Source organism: Ornithorhynchus anatinus, chromosome 8, assembly GCF_004115215.2.
Source record: "Ornithorhynchus anatinus isolate Pmale09 chromosome 8, mOrnAna1.pri.v4, whole genome shotgun sequence".
Lineage (NCBI taxonomy): Eukaryota > Metazoa > Chordata > Mammalia > Monotremata > Ornithorhynchidae > Ornithorhynchus > Ornithorhynchus anatinus.
The window spans coordinates 10,753,940-10,772,600 of NC_041735.1; the positions used below are offsets into that span (position 1 = coordinate 10,753,940).

Sequence of the window (18,661 nt, forward strand, 5' to 3'; positions counted from 1 at the left end):
AGAACGGTGCTCTGCACATAGTAAGCGCTTAACAAATACCAACATTATTACAGTAAGCGCTCAATAAATATGATCGAATGAATACAACATAATGACATCATATAGAATTCTGTAAGTTCTATGGTCACAATGTGACCTAGTGAAAAGTGCTTAGAACTGGGAGTCAGGAGACCTGGGTTCTGCCACTTTCCCAGCTCTGCCACTTTCTTACTGTGGGACCTTGGGCAACTCACTTAACCTTTCTGCACCTCAGTTTCCTCATCTGTAAAATAGGGACAGAATACCCGTTCTCCCTCCCCCTTAGACTGAGCCGATTGCGAGACAGGGATTGTATCTGATCGGATTGTATTGAGTCTACCCCAGCACTTAGCACAGTGTGTGGCACATAATTAGGGCTTAATAAGTATTAATATTATTATTATTGTTAATATTATACATGCATATAATGTAGTGTAGGGACACCGGACAGAATGAGAAGGGGCCGATCATTTTCCCCTGCCACAGGGCAGTCAGATATAATAATAATAATGTTGGTATTTGTTAAGCACTTACTATGTGCAGAGCACTGTTCTAAGCACTGAGGTAGATACAGGGTAATCAGGTTGTCCCACGTGAGGCTCACAGTTAATCCCCATTTTACAGATGAGGTAACTGAGGCACAGAGAAGTGAAGTGACTTGCCTACAGTCACACAGCTGACAAGAGGCAGAGCCGGAATTCGAACCCATGACCTCTGACTCCCAAGTCCAGGCTCTTTCCACTGAGCCATGCTGGGCTTTTTTTACCTGATCTCAAAACATTTTATAGCACAGGTTTCTTCCTCTTCTGGGTTTTCTTGTGGGTTCTCAGAGTATCGACAATGCGTAAATGAGATTACTGGGAGGAGAGCTCAGAATATTTGACTCCTTAGTTTCTGATTCTAACCAGCGAACCTTGCGTATTGTTAGCAAGAAACAAAATGTTCCTGTGCCCTAAGGAAATGTTTCCAAACAACAGTGTCCCAATAGGTTTGCTGCAGTGCTTGGGTCCTTCACTGTGGGTGGCTGCCTGCATTTTTCACACGAAGACTGCACTAGGACATATTCTGAATGTTCTCATTGTGTTTGCGAGGTAAATGTTTTGAGTAGTCCAGAGCTGTTGGGAGTCCGATTTCCCCGGCCTCAAATCAGAAGAAAATCTTAGCACCAGAAAACTCCACCAGGAAGCCAAAGACGTCATTGATTTGGGGAATAAACTAATAATAATAATAATGTTGTTAAGCACTTACTATATGCAGAGAACTGTTCTAAGTGCTGGGGTGGAAAAGGTATTCAGGTTGTTCCACATGGGGCTCACAGTCTTAATCTCTATTTTACAGATGAGGTAACTGAAGCCCAGAGAAGTGACGTGACTTGCCCGCAGCCACACAGCTGACAAGTGGCAGAGCCAGGATTTAAATCCATGACCTCTGACTCCCAAGCCCGGGATCTTTCCACTGAGCCACGCTGCTTCTCTAATAATTCATAACAGTGGTAGAGGCTACCCTTCTTCCTCCCTTTCACACCTTCACCCACTGACCGTGGTTTCTTTCTTTGGTTGACTTAGGATAAAAGGCACCAAATATTGATAAATAATAATTGTAGTATTGGTTAAGTACTTCCTATGGGCCAAGCACTGCACTAAGCACTACAACATAATCAGGCTGGACATCGTTCCTGTCCCACAGTGGGGCTCACAGTCCAAGTGGGAGGGAGAACAGGTAGTGAATCCCCATTTTCCAGATGGGAAACCTGAGGTACAGAGAAATCAAGTGACTTGCCCAAGGTCACGCAGAAACCAAATGGTGGAGCCGGGACTACGACCTGGGTCTTCTGACTTCCAGGCCTGTGCTCCTTCCTCTAGGCCACTTGCAGCTTTTTGCTACCCCCGCTGTCCAACTGGATAGAATCAGCAAGTCAACTGGGAAGGGGAAAATAGGCCATGATTGCAAAAAATGGGAAAATGCCAAAAACTCATCACCTGCTCACTATCCCCTGTGGTAACCTAATTGTGATTCTCTCTGGTTTGGTGGTTTTGATCAAACACTCAGAGCAGAAATGAACAGTTTCCAACAGTTCAAAAAGAAATGAACTTACCAGGCCTTTAAAGAAGCCACCGAGTGACTGCCGCTTCTCCGGTCTCTTCTGAGGGCTTTCTTTAGAATCTCCCCCATTCTGCACGGAGTTCATCTCAGCCATTCGCTGGTCCGCGGTGCTGGACTGCTCTTTGGTTTCGTGTTTGTTGCCTTTCTGCTTGTTCTGCTCAGTAGTGGCCTTCTTGTCTTTTGAGCCCTCCTTGTTCTTCTGCCCAGATCCTGCAGGCTCAGAATTCCCCGGAGAGGCTATCTTTTCTGTGGACTCTGATGTCTAAGGCAATTTACAAAACACTATCATTAGTGAGAATGTTAACATTTGAAGTCAAGAAATACGATGAAGCAAACCCACCTGTTGAGAGAAAATTCCTCCCCTTTAATTTCTACCATTTCTACATCCGTGGCGGTCAATGTTGAGGTTGCTGATTTTGCGAGGAAAATAGGGTAGAAGTTTGGTGCCGTCCAAAGATAAGCCCATATCAAAGTACGCAAAAAGATAACCATGGTTTCAGAATCCCTTAATAACCTTGAAAACAAATAGGACTGATGTACTTTGAGTGATAAATACCAGAAATAGAGAATCTGGGAGGTAAAAACATATTATTATTGTTGTATTATACTCTCCCATGTACTTAGTACAGTGCTCTGCACATAATAAGCACTCAATAAATACCATCGATGATGATGCTGTTGAAATATCAGAACACAGAGGACCACAGAACAAGTGAGATTGTATAAATAAAATAAAACCGCTGAAACAAAATAGGAATTGGATACGGTACAGCCCTGCTATTGAAAAACAAACAAAAATCACATTTTAGCTGAGGATAAAGAGTGCACAGCAGCAGCCAACAAAGAAATTCTGAATAGCAGAATACTCAGAACCCACACAAAGCACCAGGGGTGTGACTCTTTAGGCTAAAGATGCTAAAGTAGTCTCATTTACCCATAATCTTTCTGCCCCATCTATTACTCAGGACTTCTAAGAAAGATTACATTATTTTGAATACCAAATTTGCATGGCAATTTGAAGTGCTCAAATTGAGTACATACCAAACACTTTAGAAGAACTCATACTTTGAAGCAAGTTTTTTTTTAACCAAATTGGATTATTTAATTCAGGGGTCAGGTTTTTCTTACCCCAATAAGGCCCCAATATTAACTATCTTAATTAGTCATTTGGATTGTTTGAAGGAGAGGCATCATGGATTCTAATGCTTGTAATACAAGTGCTTCTAAGGACAGAGTTGAGATGTTTTTGACTTTTCTATTCTTCACATTTCTAGAAATGCCTCTTAAATGCTCCATTTCCAAAGGAGAACATTTTTCCATTGGGGTGAATAATATCTTCCTTAGAAAAGCATCGGATATGACAGACTAGATTGGGTATTGGAGAATCGCCCCAGCAGATTACATCTGTGACTGTTTTAGTGAAAGAACTTGTGTCGACACCTGGTTGCCATGAGAAGACTGGGTTTCAGGAAATCCAGTTGGGGTGAGTGTTTGATGCTAACTGCTTTAGGAACCCCAGATTATCTATGCTTCCAAAGGATTGGCCTAATATCTAGCCTAAAGGCCTGGAATAATGTAATTTTAAAAAGAACACTGACTTGTATTGTCTTTTGCTTTTAGAAACTTTTTTTCTTTAGACAGCGATCCAAGTGAGAAGCAGCATGGCCTAGTTGGATAGAGCACGGGCCTGGGAGTCAGAAGGATCTGAGTTCTAATCCAGACTTCGCCACTTGTCTGCTATGTGACTTTAGGCAAGCCACTTAACTTCTCTGTGCCTCAGTTATCTCATCTTTAAATGGCATTAAGATTGTGGGCCCCATGTGAGACATGGACTCTGTCCAACCTGATTATAATACAGTGCCTGGTACATAGTAAGCGCTTACCATAAAAAAGTCAACTTTTTATTTGCTCTTCTCAATGCCCCCTTATTATCGGTAGAAAATACCATCCAAAGTGGTATTCCAAATCGAAAGCAGTAGCCATATTTAATTTTCTGTGGAGGTGGTTCTTCAAAGAAGTATTGAGCTTCATTAACAAGATAGCTGGGTTCATTTCCACTAAATGACCCAGCGTTCAGGAAAAATACAACTCTTGAAAGAAAAATGTTTACCTTCCATGTAGAAGAAACACAAAATCAGCTGTAAATGAGTAAACACGGTCACTGGTATTAGCCTTTCTCATTCTGATAAGGAAGCTATTTTGCCTACCGAGTCTAAAGATGAGCACATCTTTTGTGATAATGAAATCAGACCAATATCATCCGTAAAGACTTTGTTTGACAAATACTACGCATCTTCTTCTGGTCATCTATTAGAAAAACAAGGAAAACCTCCCTACGGAGGTTATCTTGTATGGCTTTACAAGACCCCAAACTGGACACTTTTTCCATGGCCCGGGGGGAGGGGGGGCAGACTTTTCTACAAATGGTAGAAAAGAAAAACATTTCAAGTAAAAAACTGGGTCCACTTCACTCTGATTCCTGAAACCAGAAAAAGCCATAAGTTCCATGACCATTTCTACTCAGCTAAAGCAAACTCCCTAATTGTTTGACTTAATGTTTCACTTTTGTTGCTTAGACTGACTATGGAGAATTTTCAATCTGACAATACCTCTCAAGTGCAGACAAGACAGATCACAAGAATTAGCCCAGAAACAGGGTGACTAGGAGATTTGAACTTGAAAACCAGGAGGAACCAAAAGAGGAAATAATCTGAAGTTGAACCCGTCACCATATAATGAAGAGACAGTTCACTTACTTGACTCTCAGGATCTTTGCTCTTAGACTCTTCTGAATTGGTGATCTCACCCTCATCTCTGACTGACTAAAAGAACAAACAGATATGGGTCTGTGGGCAGGCACTTCCTTTAACTATCACTAGGATAGCAATGTGGGGAATGAATGGAAAAGCTGGTTTGATTCCCTTGTTCTGTTGATCTTCTTGCTCTCTCCCTGCAACTACAGCATCCCAGAAGGTGCCTGTATAACTGAGTTGTGTTCCCATGAAGGGGGTCCTCCTGTTTAGTACTTAATAAGGAGACATCATGCTTCTACCCACAGGTGCCTACTGTCCATTCTCTCTATGAAAGAAAAGTGGTTCTACATAGTAAAATGAATTTCATCCAGTTTGGAATAAGAACTGCACCTTTCTGGCCTCCCACAGACCATCACTGCCAGAATGGGATTGTAAACATGCATACTTTTACTCAGATTGGTCTCTGTGGTGCATTGGATTCTCTGTATTCAAACTCAGTCCAAATCTTTTATAAAGTATGACTTCACGTTCTAATTAATAAAGCATGTTGGCATTGTGGAAGGCATATAAAAAAAGATCAGAATGGATTCTTAAACAATAAAAAAACACTTTGGGTATAGAATAAGGGTTCAGTTCCCTGTTTCTAGAAAAACAAAGGCCTCTTTTATGCCTTCTTACAGAGGAAGGATATTATGTGCTACCAAGTGATACTTCAATTTGGTATCAGTTAAAAACTCTCATGGTTTTAAGATTTAATCTCTCTCGCGCGCGCTCTCTCGCTCTCTCTCCTATAAACCCACTGAGAAGAGTTTCCATTTAGGCAGCAGCATTTCCTGGCATCAATAGACCTTGGCTAACATAATGAAAGCAGAGCCTAAGGCAATAGAAGAGGAGCTCACTGGAAATAAATCCAAACTCTTGATGAAATAGAAAGAATCCCTCCAACTTTTCTTTTCCCAATAATAGCCCGTTTCTCCCCCGCTGAAAAAAAAATTAAAAAACAAATTCATAAAATGATAAATTAACTGTTAAGTTAAGATTTGGTGTAAAAATAGCCATATTAAAGAAAATCCAACATTACAAACTGCAAGTGTTGTTTTATCTTCAAGGCAGTATATTTTATTTACAGTTTTTCTCAGATACTTGAGAGGAGAACTGAAAGCCGTCAGACCCAAAGATTCTCTCTAAATGGGAGATTATTACACCTAATAGTAAAGTCAGATGATCACACTGTTTCCCCAGTTATACTTTTTACATCAGTCATTTGTCAAATATGTCAAAAATTCCCCAATGTTTAATTAAAAAGAAGAAAAAGGATTTTAGGGTGGTTTGACTAGCGCTAACTACTTTCAGGGAACATTTATGGTATGACATTGGAGCTCTTTCTTTATTAAATTTATTGGTTACTTTGAATTGAAGATAATGAGAAGAGCAATGTTTGGGAGCAAAAGCACTCACCGGTCCTGGACTCTAAACAATAACTAGGTGCTTGCAGCTAAAACTCAGGTAACAACACAATCGTTTTCACATTTTATTTTACTGACACACATTCCATGACGGACTTCTGAGCATTACCCAATATTATTATTCAACTACTCAATATTCCAGCTAAGACTATTGTTTCCAGTTCATATCTCCATCAAATGACCTAAAATTTCCATTTAAAAGATCTTTAAAATTATCTAAAATTTCAATTTAAAGGAAGAGTTCGATGAACGTACTAAGTGAAGTTTAGTTTCCCAGGTTTTGAAGGTGGGGGAGGGAGGGCTCAGTTCAGTTCCGTAGAATTGTTTAAACCCAGTGTGGTAAATACGCCAATAATGCCACTACGTTCTGGTCCGTGATCTCCGCCTGACCCCATGGAGCTAAGCTTACACAATACTGTATTGAGAATATGGGAGAATTGAACTCCCTAATAGCTATTTGTAGAGCAAAACCGGTGTCTTGGGAACCTGACTGTTTATAACGAGTAGATTAAAATCTAGATGACACCGCAGTCCAACACAAAAAGGCTGTATCTCCATGGGAAACCCAGAACAGACCAGACCACAAATACTGATTGTGAATCTAGCCTAGGTGATCCATCCCAGCAACAGGAATTCATTAGAGGTTTGAGGCTGCTCCAGGATTTTTAGCCAGAGCAAGGGAATCTGTTTCTTGTAGTCTGATTGGAGGCAACTCTGTGTGAGTGTGTGGGTGCCTATATGCGTGTCTGTGCCCGTGAGTTTCGTTGGGGGGAGGCTTGGGAGGGGCGTGAAAGTGAATTTCTTAGGAAATTTCTGGAGAGGAAATTGAGATAAAGAATGTAATCTGACTTGTTCTTGATGTGTGGTTAAAATATTTATGTTGATAATGGTGGTGATCAAATTATAGCTGAAATAAAGTGACCCACGCCGAAAACAGAGCGAGATCCTTCTCTTTCAGACATTTTATTCCTCAGATGTAATCTCATAGTTTCTTTCCTTCAGTGGGGTTTTACTAGAATCAATAGAATCAATATGGTATTTGGAGTGCAAGCTATAGATTCACTAGATATTCGCTGGCTTTTGTAATGTTAAAGTGGGTATTTGATCAAAATCAAAATGGATGTCTCCAAAATATCATTTCTCAAACGAGCCGGTGACATTGGTGGAAACAATAATGTTATAACTTTTCCTGAAGAGGAAAAATAGTTTCCTGGGTAAAAAATGGGGGGGGGGTGGGGGTGGGGAAGTTTTGTTACTCCTCTTTTATGTCTTGTAGTTGAATTTTCACATGAAAGAACCTGCTTTCTGTTTATGGAGCAACTGAAGCCACTGCTGTGCTGTACAGTTATTCTAAAACCTGGGGAAGCCCCTTGGTCGGTTGCGTGGCAGAGAATATTCGTAGTTGTCAAACCAAACATGATGAGACTAGCACACCAGTGAACTCTTTTTTAACCATTTGGAAGATAGTGATCCTTTGATTGTTTCTATAAAGAAAGCTATCTCTAAAGGCCCACAGAATTAAAAAAAAAATAAAATAAAACCTTCCCAGATTGGTACTATCCTGTAAAACACCGAAGTTTTGCTGATGTCGTTCGAAGGGCTCTAAAGTGGAATGAAGGCTAGAAGCCAGAAAATAATACCCTAAAGTACCAAGGTGTATGTGTGTGTGTGTGTTTGCTACCTGGGCTTCCCTTTGTCTAAAACTAAGTTCCTGAAAAGTGTGAAAACTGACTTTGTACTTTTGGCAAAACATGTTGGGAAACTGTCCATTGTCTAGCCCAGTTAGGAAGCACTGTGATGTGTTATGTAAATAAACTCCATTTCACTCTTGGGGAGTCAGTTGATTTTAGCAACAAAAAATATATCCCATGAGTAAGATTCAGATAAGTGTTGCTCTCGTTCTCTCTTTTTAAAATGATATTTCATTCATTCATTTAATTCAGTTGTATTTATTGAGTGCTTAATACGTGCCGATCACTGCACTAAGCGCTTGGGAGAGTAAGTGTAATAATAAACAGGCACATTCTTTGCCCACAACAAGCTTATGTTGTTAACAAATGTTAACAAATGTTAAGTGCTTACTATGTGACAGGCACTGACATAGGTGCCAGATTAGATACAGGATGATCAGGTTGGACACAGTACCTCTCCCACACAGGGCTCACAGTCTTAATCCCCATTTTACAGAGGAGGCAACTGAGGCACAGAGAAGTCAAATGAATTGTCTAAGGTCACACAGCAGACAAGTGGCAGAGCCAGGATTAGAACCAAGGTCCTCTGACTTCCAGGCCCGGTCAATGTGCATGAAATAATTTCAAATTATGCCTGGGGCTTCCAAGGGGCAATTAAAAGGACACACAATTGAAAGATTAGTGTTGATCTGGCCCTGCTTGAATTCAGACTGATCGAATTTGCCCATCCCTTCTTGAAATTGCTCATGTTTATCAAGTGGGCTCAAAACCCAGATATGTAACTTCTAAGGCACTGCTGGACATGACATCCCCCAGAATGCATTCTTTGCCCATCTGTTTTAAGGCACTGATGATCCCTACAGCACATATACCCCTACCTCAATAGACACTGTCCCTTCCTTGGATTGACAGTGCTTTTTTTGAAACTAGGAAAACAAGGATTGGATGGGCCGTAATAAATGAGTCAGCAGCGGTAGACCAAATCGTTAGGTCATGGAACCTCCCAATGACACACACACACACACACACACACACACAATGAGTTTTTGCTAATAGAAATTCTGGAATTGCAGAATTACATTCTCCAAAGTTTAAATGTAAAGCACCAGAAAATAAAGGCTCATGGAAAATGAGAGTACGCTCACCTCTCAAAGAATTGGATTAAACCTGGGGCCTCTTACTGGCTAGAATAGATTTTTAATTTTGGCCACTGTTGCAAATTGAGTTATGCTACTTCAGATTTCAAATGTTAAATGACTCTTGACTCATGTCAGTTAGAATTCTTTCTCTGAACCTACGTTCAAGGCACAGAGAGAAGAGGACAATTCGGAAGCTAAGTTACGTATTTACACGATTCTCAAAACATGTTTGCAATATCCATGCAGTCATCTGTAACGGGAGAGATTAATGCTAGATTATGTTGTCCAAAGCAAATATCTTACCAGTTGTTTGAAAAACATCATCAGGTTTTTCCGAGGTGTCTTATTTTCTTCTCCTTTGGGCTTTACCTCTGTAGCTTTATTATTCCTATTCTCCTCTTCATTGAGATCCACCGTTTGTAATGACGTGTGTACTTCATCGGATATTGAAACCTGTACTGCTACATCTCTTGTGACCTGCATTTATTTTTTGACCAGATGTTATGACGGGAAAACAACACTTGTTTATGAATATTAAATGTGAAGAGAGTGTATTGACGTCCATTGCATTCCAAGATATAGAGCAGTTTGGCAGTTGAATATTCCCAGGCAGATCTACTAAAAGTAGTGGTGAATTGAATGTCTTCTCTATGGTCTGGAAGAGTTTTGGTGAATAATGAAGAAGCTGAAATATTCTAAAGAGCAGCAAAATGGATCGAATGACAGTGATACGTTCACAGAGTCTAGTATCAAGAGGTCAATGGGAAGGGAATGTCTGGATTAAGATGAAAGAAGAAAAGAATGACAGGCAACAGAAGCCTCTTGTAGGTCTACGAGTCAGGAAAAGAGAGTGGATGAAAACGTCTTTGATGGAAAAATAATTCTGTAGACTATAGATTATTGAACAGATTTTTATGTTGTACTAGGAACACTTTTACTTTGCAGAGAGAAGAATCAGGTAGTGCATGTGTCCTTCTTGACCTGATTCTTATTAACAGTCTAGAACTAGTGAAGAAAAATGATGGTAACCTTGGTGGAAGAGATTGTGAGGTGACCAAGATCTAATGGGAGGAGAGAACTCTGGTAAAGCCATTAAACTTTAGAAAAAGCAAATCTATGCAGATTTGGGATGCCAGTAAAATGGATTTGAAGGGAAGAGGGCATCTTAGATGGCTGACTTCTTCAGGCACAGAGATGAGTTAAATTATTATAAAAAAATCAACTCTGATCATCTGATCCAGAGTAAGGGCTAACAAACAGTTAACAAACATCACATTGCTATTTGTGACTATCTAGAAAATCACAATATACTAGACACAACCATTGTGACTTTGAGAGGAATAAACTGCAAAACCAATATTGTTTTTTTTCCCATTTTAAAGTGACATGACCCTGGACAAAGAAGTAGATATAATGGTCTAGAATGCAGTAAGGTGTTTGGTTTCATATTATGTGACATTCTCATCTATAAGTTAGCATATTGAGCATCTTACTTTTGGGTAGGTGAACACTGAAAGGGGAGTGATCTGGGACTTAGAGTTAACATGTAATGATATATGGAGTCACATCTCATGAAGGATAAGACTTTTCAATATCCTTATCCTGGAAGTAGGAATTGAGAGTCTAGGTAAACAAGTTTACTGATGATATTCCCTGGGGTGGATCACTCAGCCGTTAGATGTCAGGCATAAAATTCAGAATGATCTCATCTGGTTAGAATAGTTATCCTATAAAATCCGGGATGAAATTCAGCAAAGTGAAGGGCAAGACTATTTGGGACCAAAAGCAATTCAGATACTAAAAAGGGAAAGGTTGGGTTGACACAGGACAGCGAAAAAGGCTAGGGCACCAGAGTGGACTTAAACCAGATATAAGCTAGATCTGTAATGCTTTTTTAAAAAAAATAAATCCAAACACAAAATTGGCTTAACTGGAATATGACTTCTAAGAGCCAGGAGGTATTTCTTCTTCCAAATTCTGCACAGGTCAGCTCTTTATTGGAATATTGTGTTCAGTTGGCCACCACAATTTTAAAAGAATGTCAAGAAACTGGAGCGGGTCCAGGTAAGAGCAGACAAACTTATGAAGTCTTTGAGGAAAGGTTAAAGGAATTGGAGTTGAATCCAGAGGGAGTAGAGAAAGGGATCATAACAGCTGCCTTCAATAGACTGAATGAATCAATCACTGGCACTTACTGTGTGCAGAGTACAATACTAAGTGCTTGGGAAAGTACAGTATAACAGAGTTGGTAGATGTGATCCCTAACTTCAAGGAGCTTACAATCTGGAGAGGGAGACAGACATTACAACAGATTACAGACGGGGAAATGGCAGAGTATAAGTATATGTACATAAGCGATATGGGGCGATATGGGGCTGGGAGTGGGGTATCGAAATGTTTAAGAGGTACACAGGTAAATGCAAAGGCATTGCAGAGAAGAGAGCCAATAGGTGGGGAAATAAGGAGTTAGTCAGGGCAGAGGATGTCTGCCCCCGGTAGGCCAAACAGAGGAAATGGGTTTAAACAAAAGTAAGATTTTTCCATAGAGGTGAAACTATTAGGCAGTGTGGTCTAGTGGAAAGGGCACAGGTCTGGGAGGCAGGAGATCCAGGTTCTAGTCCCTGCACCACCAATTACCCATTTGAGACCTTAGGCGAGTCATTTCATCCTCTCAGTGACTCAGTTTCCTCATCTGTAAAATGGGGATTCAATACCTATCCTCCCTCTTACTTAGTCTATGAGTCCCGTGTGGGACAGGGACTGTGGCTGATCTGATTATCTTATATTGACCTCAGTGCTTGGCAAATAGTGAATGTTTAATATCACCATGATTATTATGATAAGACATTTCTTCAGACTCCTGACCAGGATATGCACTTGAGAGCTTAAAGAATAGACGGCAAGCAGCCTGGGGTGGGCTAGTTTGTTATCTGTCTGGATTCAGGGGAGTGGGCCAAATCAATTCTCAAGCTCCATTCCACTTGTGTGATTCTCTCAGAACACTTGGGGCCCTCTTTATTTTCAGTGAGTCTGCCTGGATAGGGAGCCCAATGGTGCATTCTGGGCTTGCAGTACCACACCAGCCTTTTCTAAGGTACACTGAGGACTTTGGAAACATCATCAAAAACACTAGACTTGCTATGTAGAAACATCGTTCCTATCTCACCTCCCTTCTCTCCGTCTACAGCCAACCCCGCACACTCTGCTCTTCTGCCTCTAACCTCCTCACTGGGCCTCGTCCTCGCCTATCCTGCCGTCGACCCCTGGCCCACGTTCTACCTCTGACCTGGAATGCCCTCCCTCCTCACACCCACCAAACTAACTCTCTTCCCCTCTTCAAAGCCCTACTGAGGGCTCACCTCCTCCAGGACGCCTTCCCAGATTGAGCCCTCCCTTTTCCTCTGCTCCTCCTCCCTTCCCCGTTGCCCCACTCCCTCCCTCTGCTCAACCCCTTCCCCGCCCCACAGCACTTGTGTATATTTGTACATATTTATTACTCTATGTTATTAATGATGTGCATATATCTATGATTCTATTTACCTATTTTGATGGCATTGATGCCTATCTACTTCTTTTGTTTTGTTGTCTGTCTCCCTCTTCTAGACTGTGAGCCTGTTGTTGGGTAGGGGTCGTCTCTATCTGTTGCCAAATTGTACTTTCATTCATTCAATAGTATTTATTGAGCGCTTACTATGTGCATGTGCAGAGTACCGTACTAAGTGCTTGGAATGTACAATTTGGCAGAAGATAGAGACAATCCCTGCCCATTGACGGGCTCACAGTCTAATCCAAGCTCTGAACATAGTAAGCGCTCAATAAATACTATTAAATGAATTAATAAATACGACTGAATGGTTCGAATATCAAAACTAATAATGTCAATACTAATATTAATAATAATGGTGGCATTTACAAGCTTATTATAAAGCCAACGGTCTTCTAAATGCTGGGATAGGTACAACTGGATACAGTCCCGTGCCATGTGGGCCTCACTGTCTGAGGGAGATGAAACAGGAGGCAAAGAGGAAGTTGAATGAATTGCCCAAGGTCACACAGCAGGCAAGGGGTGGAGCTGTGATTAGAACCCAGGTCTCCTGACACCCAATCGGGTGCCTTTTCCACTAGTCCAGGTTACTTCTCAGGGTTGTGACTTCAAAACTAGACTTCTGTGCACAGCAAGGCTCCATTCCCTCACTGCTTCGAAAGACTGAAATGCACATCATCTCATTTGTTTGTTTTTTTAAACTGAAACTAAGACCGTGCTTTAAAAAACAAAAAGAAAGAAACAAGCTTAGCAACTACGCTGACCCTGGGCGTACTTTATCATCTTACCTCCCCTCCTATCGTATCTAATTATCTGTGCACCAGTGTAACCGGGGTGCTGGGAACAGAAGGTCTACTACTTGGGAACACATTGTTCAATGGAGGAAGCTGAACAATTTCTCATAATTGTTTCAAGTTTTATTTATTATTATTCAGATGACTGCTTCATGCCACGGTTTAGTCAGGATCTCACCTCAGACAGTTAGGGCATTCATTTGATCACTGGAAACTGCCAAACCAGCAAGTACTAAAAAAAATGCTTTGAAGGGATGAGTGATACATCCACAGGGGGCCTGAGCGGCATTTGCATTTCCTATTCATTTGTGCTGGAAACAATGCTTCCTTACACCCGACTGCCTTCCTGTTCCCAATTCTTCAGGTTGATAATAAAATGGAATTTTATGTGGGGAGAGAGGAAACTTAATTATTTCTGAAAATACACTTACTAGGGGGAAAAGCATCTTCCTTTCTTCAATAAAGAATGTGCCACCGGCATGAAAAGAGCCCAGATAATTTGACCTCAACAGAGCCCTTAAACATTTTATAGCCAACCGGAGGACGGTGCCTAACATCATAAAAGCAGCATGCATGGTCCTAACCCTGCATGCATGGTCGAGAAGCAGCGTGGCGCAGTGGAAAGAGCATGGGCTTTGGAGTCAGGGCTCATGAGTTCGAATCCCAGCTCTGCCACTTGTCAGCTGTGTGACTGTGGGCAAGTCACTTAACTTCTCTGGGCCTCAGTTCCCTCATCTGTAAAATGGGGATTAAGACTGTGAGCCCCACGTGGGACAACCTGATTCCCCTGTGTTTACCCCAGCGCTTAGAACAGTGCTCTGCACATAGTAAGCGCTTAACAGATACCAACATTATTATTATTATTAACCCTGAAACCTTAAATTTAAATGGACGGGGTTACCTTATACATTGTTATCTGGCAATATGTATGCCTCTTTGATTTGAAATCTGAAGTTAATAATAATGTTGGTATTTGTTAAGCGCTTACTATGTGCCGAGCACTGTTCTAAGCGCTGGGGTAGACATAGGGGAATCAGGTTGTCCCACGTGGGGCTCACAGTCTTAATCCCCATTTTACAGATGAGGGAACTGAGGCACAGAGAGGTTAAGTGACTTGCCCACAGTCACACAGCCGACAAGTGGCAGATCTGGGATTCGAACTCATGAGCCCTGACTCCAAAGCCCGTGCTCTTTCCACTGAGCCATGCTGCTTCTCCAGGTGAGGTGAAGTTCTACCTTTGTGAAACTAGGCTGAGTTGACAAGCAAGCTTTAGAATTGTTGAAGTATCTAGTTGCTTGTTTATTTTAATTCTGTTTTATTTTAATAATCTCACCAACTGTACTCTCTCGACCTCTTCGTTTAGTGCTCTACACAAGGTAAGCTTTCTCTGATTGATTGATGAACTTCATGTTCCTCAAAGATAGCCTGAAGACTATCTTTTTTAGAGTAAACTTGATTCTCTTCACTACTATGCAGGCCATAGATCTAAGATCCAGTATATATAATGCTTAACCATTTCTGTATTTCTTCATTAAGAAGGAGCATAAAAAAGCCGATGGGTTTCTTGAGAGGGGAAGCATGTCAGGCTACCAGTATTTCCTCAGATCTGAAGAGGAAAGTGAATTTTAACCCTGGCCATCTGTTTGGAAAACTGCACTGTTGTAACACTAAATACCTGTTTGTAACGTTGTGACTAAAAACTAAGGCACAGGGGCTCCTAGAACTTGGAAATGTTTAGGGAATTCATTTTCCACACATACTATACTACCCAGGAGATGTCTCACTTTGGTAGAATAATAATTATGATATCTGTTCAATCATATTTATTAAGTGCTTACTGTGTGTAGAGCACTGTGCTGAGTGCTTTGTTAAGGGTTTCTACACACCAAGCACTATTCTTGGAGAAACAGCATGGCCTAGGAGTCAGAGGACCTGGGTTCTAATTCCGTTGCTTTCAGTTGCTGGCGGTATGGCCTTGGGCAAATCAGTGCCTCAGAGTCCAAGCCCGTTCTCCTAGTTAGATTGTGAGCACCGTGTGGGACAGGGACTGTGTCCAACTTGATTAACTTGTATCTATCCCAGAGCTTAAAACAATGGTTGGCATATAGTAAGTGCTTATCACATTTGATAACAGTAAAAACAATAGCAGTAATGCATAGTTCTAACTTTTGGGGTAGAATCACTATAAGCAGAACCGTCTCAGTCCTTGACCCATATAGGGCTCACAGTCTAAAGGGGAGAGAGAGCAGATATTTTATCCCATTTTTTTAAGATGAAAATGGAGGCCCAGAGAAGTTAAGTGGCTTGCCAGAATTTACAGGCAAGTGATCAAGGCAGGATTAGAACCTGGGGCTTCTGACTCCCAGTTCTGTACTCTTTTCCACTAGGCTATGCTGCTTCTCAAAATGGGATCAATCATTCAGAAAATCAATCCTATTTATTGAGCACTTACTGTGTGCGGAACACTGTACTAAACACTTGGGAGAGTACAGAATAACAGAGTCGGGTGTGTAAATTGCCCACAGGGAGTTTACAATCCAGAGGTCCCCAGGGAATTCCCAACCTAGAAACCCAACACTGTTAGGTTCCCCTACAGGATACTTAACAACAGTATGTTCCCCCACTTTGCCATGGAGAAAATTTTTTCCTAGTGAAATACCAAAGTTAAGAAACTTTTGGGGGCAGGAGAAGGCAGATTAACAGAGCACAGAAATTTGAGGAGGATTAGTGAAATGCAAGAGGATTGGCAAATTTGTGTTTAGAATTTATATCTTCTAGTCCCACCTCTGCTGTGACCTGCTATGTAATCTCAGGCAAGTAATCTCTTAACTTCTGTGTCTCAGATTCCTCATCTGTAAAATGGGGATAAGGTATCTGCTCTCCCTATCTCTTGTAGATTAAGAAGCAGTATAGCCTAAGGGAAAGAACTCCGGCCTGGGAGTCAGAGGACCTGGGTTCTAATTTATGTCTGCCACTTTACTGTTGTGTGACTTTGGGCAAATCACTTAATTTCTGTGTGCTTCAGCTTCCTCATCTTTAAAATGGAGGTAAGATGTGTGATCTCCTTCTCCCATAGACTCGGAGCCCCATGCGGGACAGGGACTAACTATGTTTGATCTGATTGTCTCTATCTACTCCAGTGCTTTATACAATGCTTAATTACAAAATTACAAAGTAAGCACTTAACTAATAACACACGTATTGTTATTTTTATGAGCCATTTTGGGTCATGGATGATGTCCAATATGATCATCTTATACCTATCTCAGTGCTAAGCACAGTCTTTCTCATATTGTAAGTGTTAATATGGTTAACTAATTGCAAAATTTTCATCTGGGCAATTCTTTGATTGACTAGAAGAATCTGTGGTCCTAAAGAAAAGATTTTATTGGATTTTTGCATTTTTTCCCCTTCAGGAGTGGTATTTATATTTTTAGTAGTGTTTATTATTTAAATTAATTTGGGAAGACAATATGTGGTTTATATCTCAGCATACACTAAGATGGACCTCTTTTTCCATTCTGAGACTTTAATTAGATTTTGTTCAATTGAGGTTTCAGATAGAGGTTGTGGAAAATGCATTGTCGGGAACAATTTTCCACTTTTAAACTGCATACTAATATTATTTATAATAATAAAATTCTATCTGTTAATATATGTAAAAATATGGAATAGATATTTAACTCAAAAAGGTTAATGAAAAAGTGACCAGTTAAGGTTCATATCTTTGGTCTATGAAAACATTTCTTACAGCAGTGAATAATAATAAGAAGGGATCAACTTGAATATCTCGTAAAGATTCTAGGCTTTGTCTCACGGACTAAGATTATTTTGGGAAATATTTTTTTGTGGTTTTTTTTTGGATAAGGACATATTTTGACATGAATGTGCAGGAGCAAACAATGTTGAGCACATCCCTCAATATCAACATCAACATCAATCTTGGGTTTTACTACGTAGTCAAGATATATGGTTTTGGAATCTTGAACCTCTACTTCACCATTGAAGCCACTCAGGGAACCCTGATAGCATCTCATCTGGCTGACAGAAACCTTTTTAGGTTTTTCCAGTTTTTAGTCCTCTCTGACATCACAGATACTCTCTAATCCACTGATCTCTACTGCAGGACACTCACGACCAAAATTACTGTTAGCCACAAGATAAGCAAACTGGCTTGCCTAAACTCCTTTTCAGTTCTAAAAAAAAAAGTGATAATCCAAATGTGTTGTTATTCTCATGGGCCGCCCCGTACTTAGGAAAAAGGCAATTTTGAACTTTATCCCTAAGATTACCCTAACTTCAAGCATAATGCTTCAAGGGCAGTAAAGAAGAAAAGACCGAGATTGTCTTTGTTTGTACTTTTTGTTCTTTTAAAGACATCTTTATTTTCTCATCCTCTTAATTTATGGGATTTGGGATCTTTCCATAGTGAAAAAGGAATTAAAATGATTGAATCTCCAATTCACAGGAAAAGAACTCTCATTATGGAAAATAAAATGTTTAATAATGGAGATTAAGAAATTTTTGCCAAAAGATAGCATAATAGGACCAAGTGTTCCTTTAATACAGTGCCACCCACAAACACCTGAAAGTGCCCTAGTAAAAGGAAGTCACTAAGGTCAAAATTCTCACGAAAACCTTTGCTAACCAGAGCTCTGATTTTAACCTACAGTCTTATTTAAAGTTCACGGTGAAGAAGATGCAAGCTAGCGAAATGACTAAAGACTTTCTATTACCTGAAGAGTGTGCCAAAAAGAATTAATCGTAAAACTCAGAGGCAAATGATTTTGTTATGATTTGTTCCACTGCCTAAGAGTCATCATGAAATGGAAATAGCAGATGTAAGTGATTTTTCTCAAATTTATGCACACACAAGAACTTAGACAATAAAACACACACATTTGTGACTCTTATTCATCTCCCTCCCACCTTCTCTCTGCCAAGTTAACATTTTCTCAACAGACACGTCTGGAACAAATTTGGATTTCTGATATCTCGGTTTCAATAACATTATCAAAGGGAAAAAGCAAAAGTCATCAGTGTGAGAAATGCTCCCAGAAAGACCCATGGAAACATGCAAATTATGTCAAAGAATTGGTGATGGGTTCATCTCAAGCGGGTTGTCTGCACCACTAATAAGAACATCCCATTA

General features: G+C 40.5%; 1 protein-coding gene across 1 annotated transcript in view; it reads right to left on the reverse strand.

Moving 5' to 3' along the window:
* BCAS1 (brain enriched myelin associated protein 1) overlaps positions 1-18,661 on the reverse strand; it is a 61,758-nt gene that overhangs the window by 7,144 nt on the left and 35,953 nt on the right. The window contains exons 7-9 of the mRNA XM_029070646.2: positions 9,474-9,647; positions 4,878-4,943; positions 2,114-2,383 (exon numbers count right to left, since the gene is read on the reverse strand). Coding sequence (XP_028926479.2) covers positions 2,114-2,383; positions 4,878-4,943; positions 9,474-9,647 — 510 coding nt within the window. The remainder of the gene's footprint in view (positions 1-2,113; positions 2,384-4,877; positions 4,944-9,473; positions 9,648-18,661) is intronic.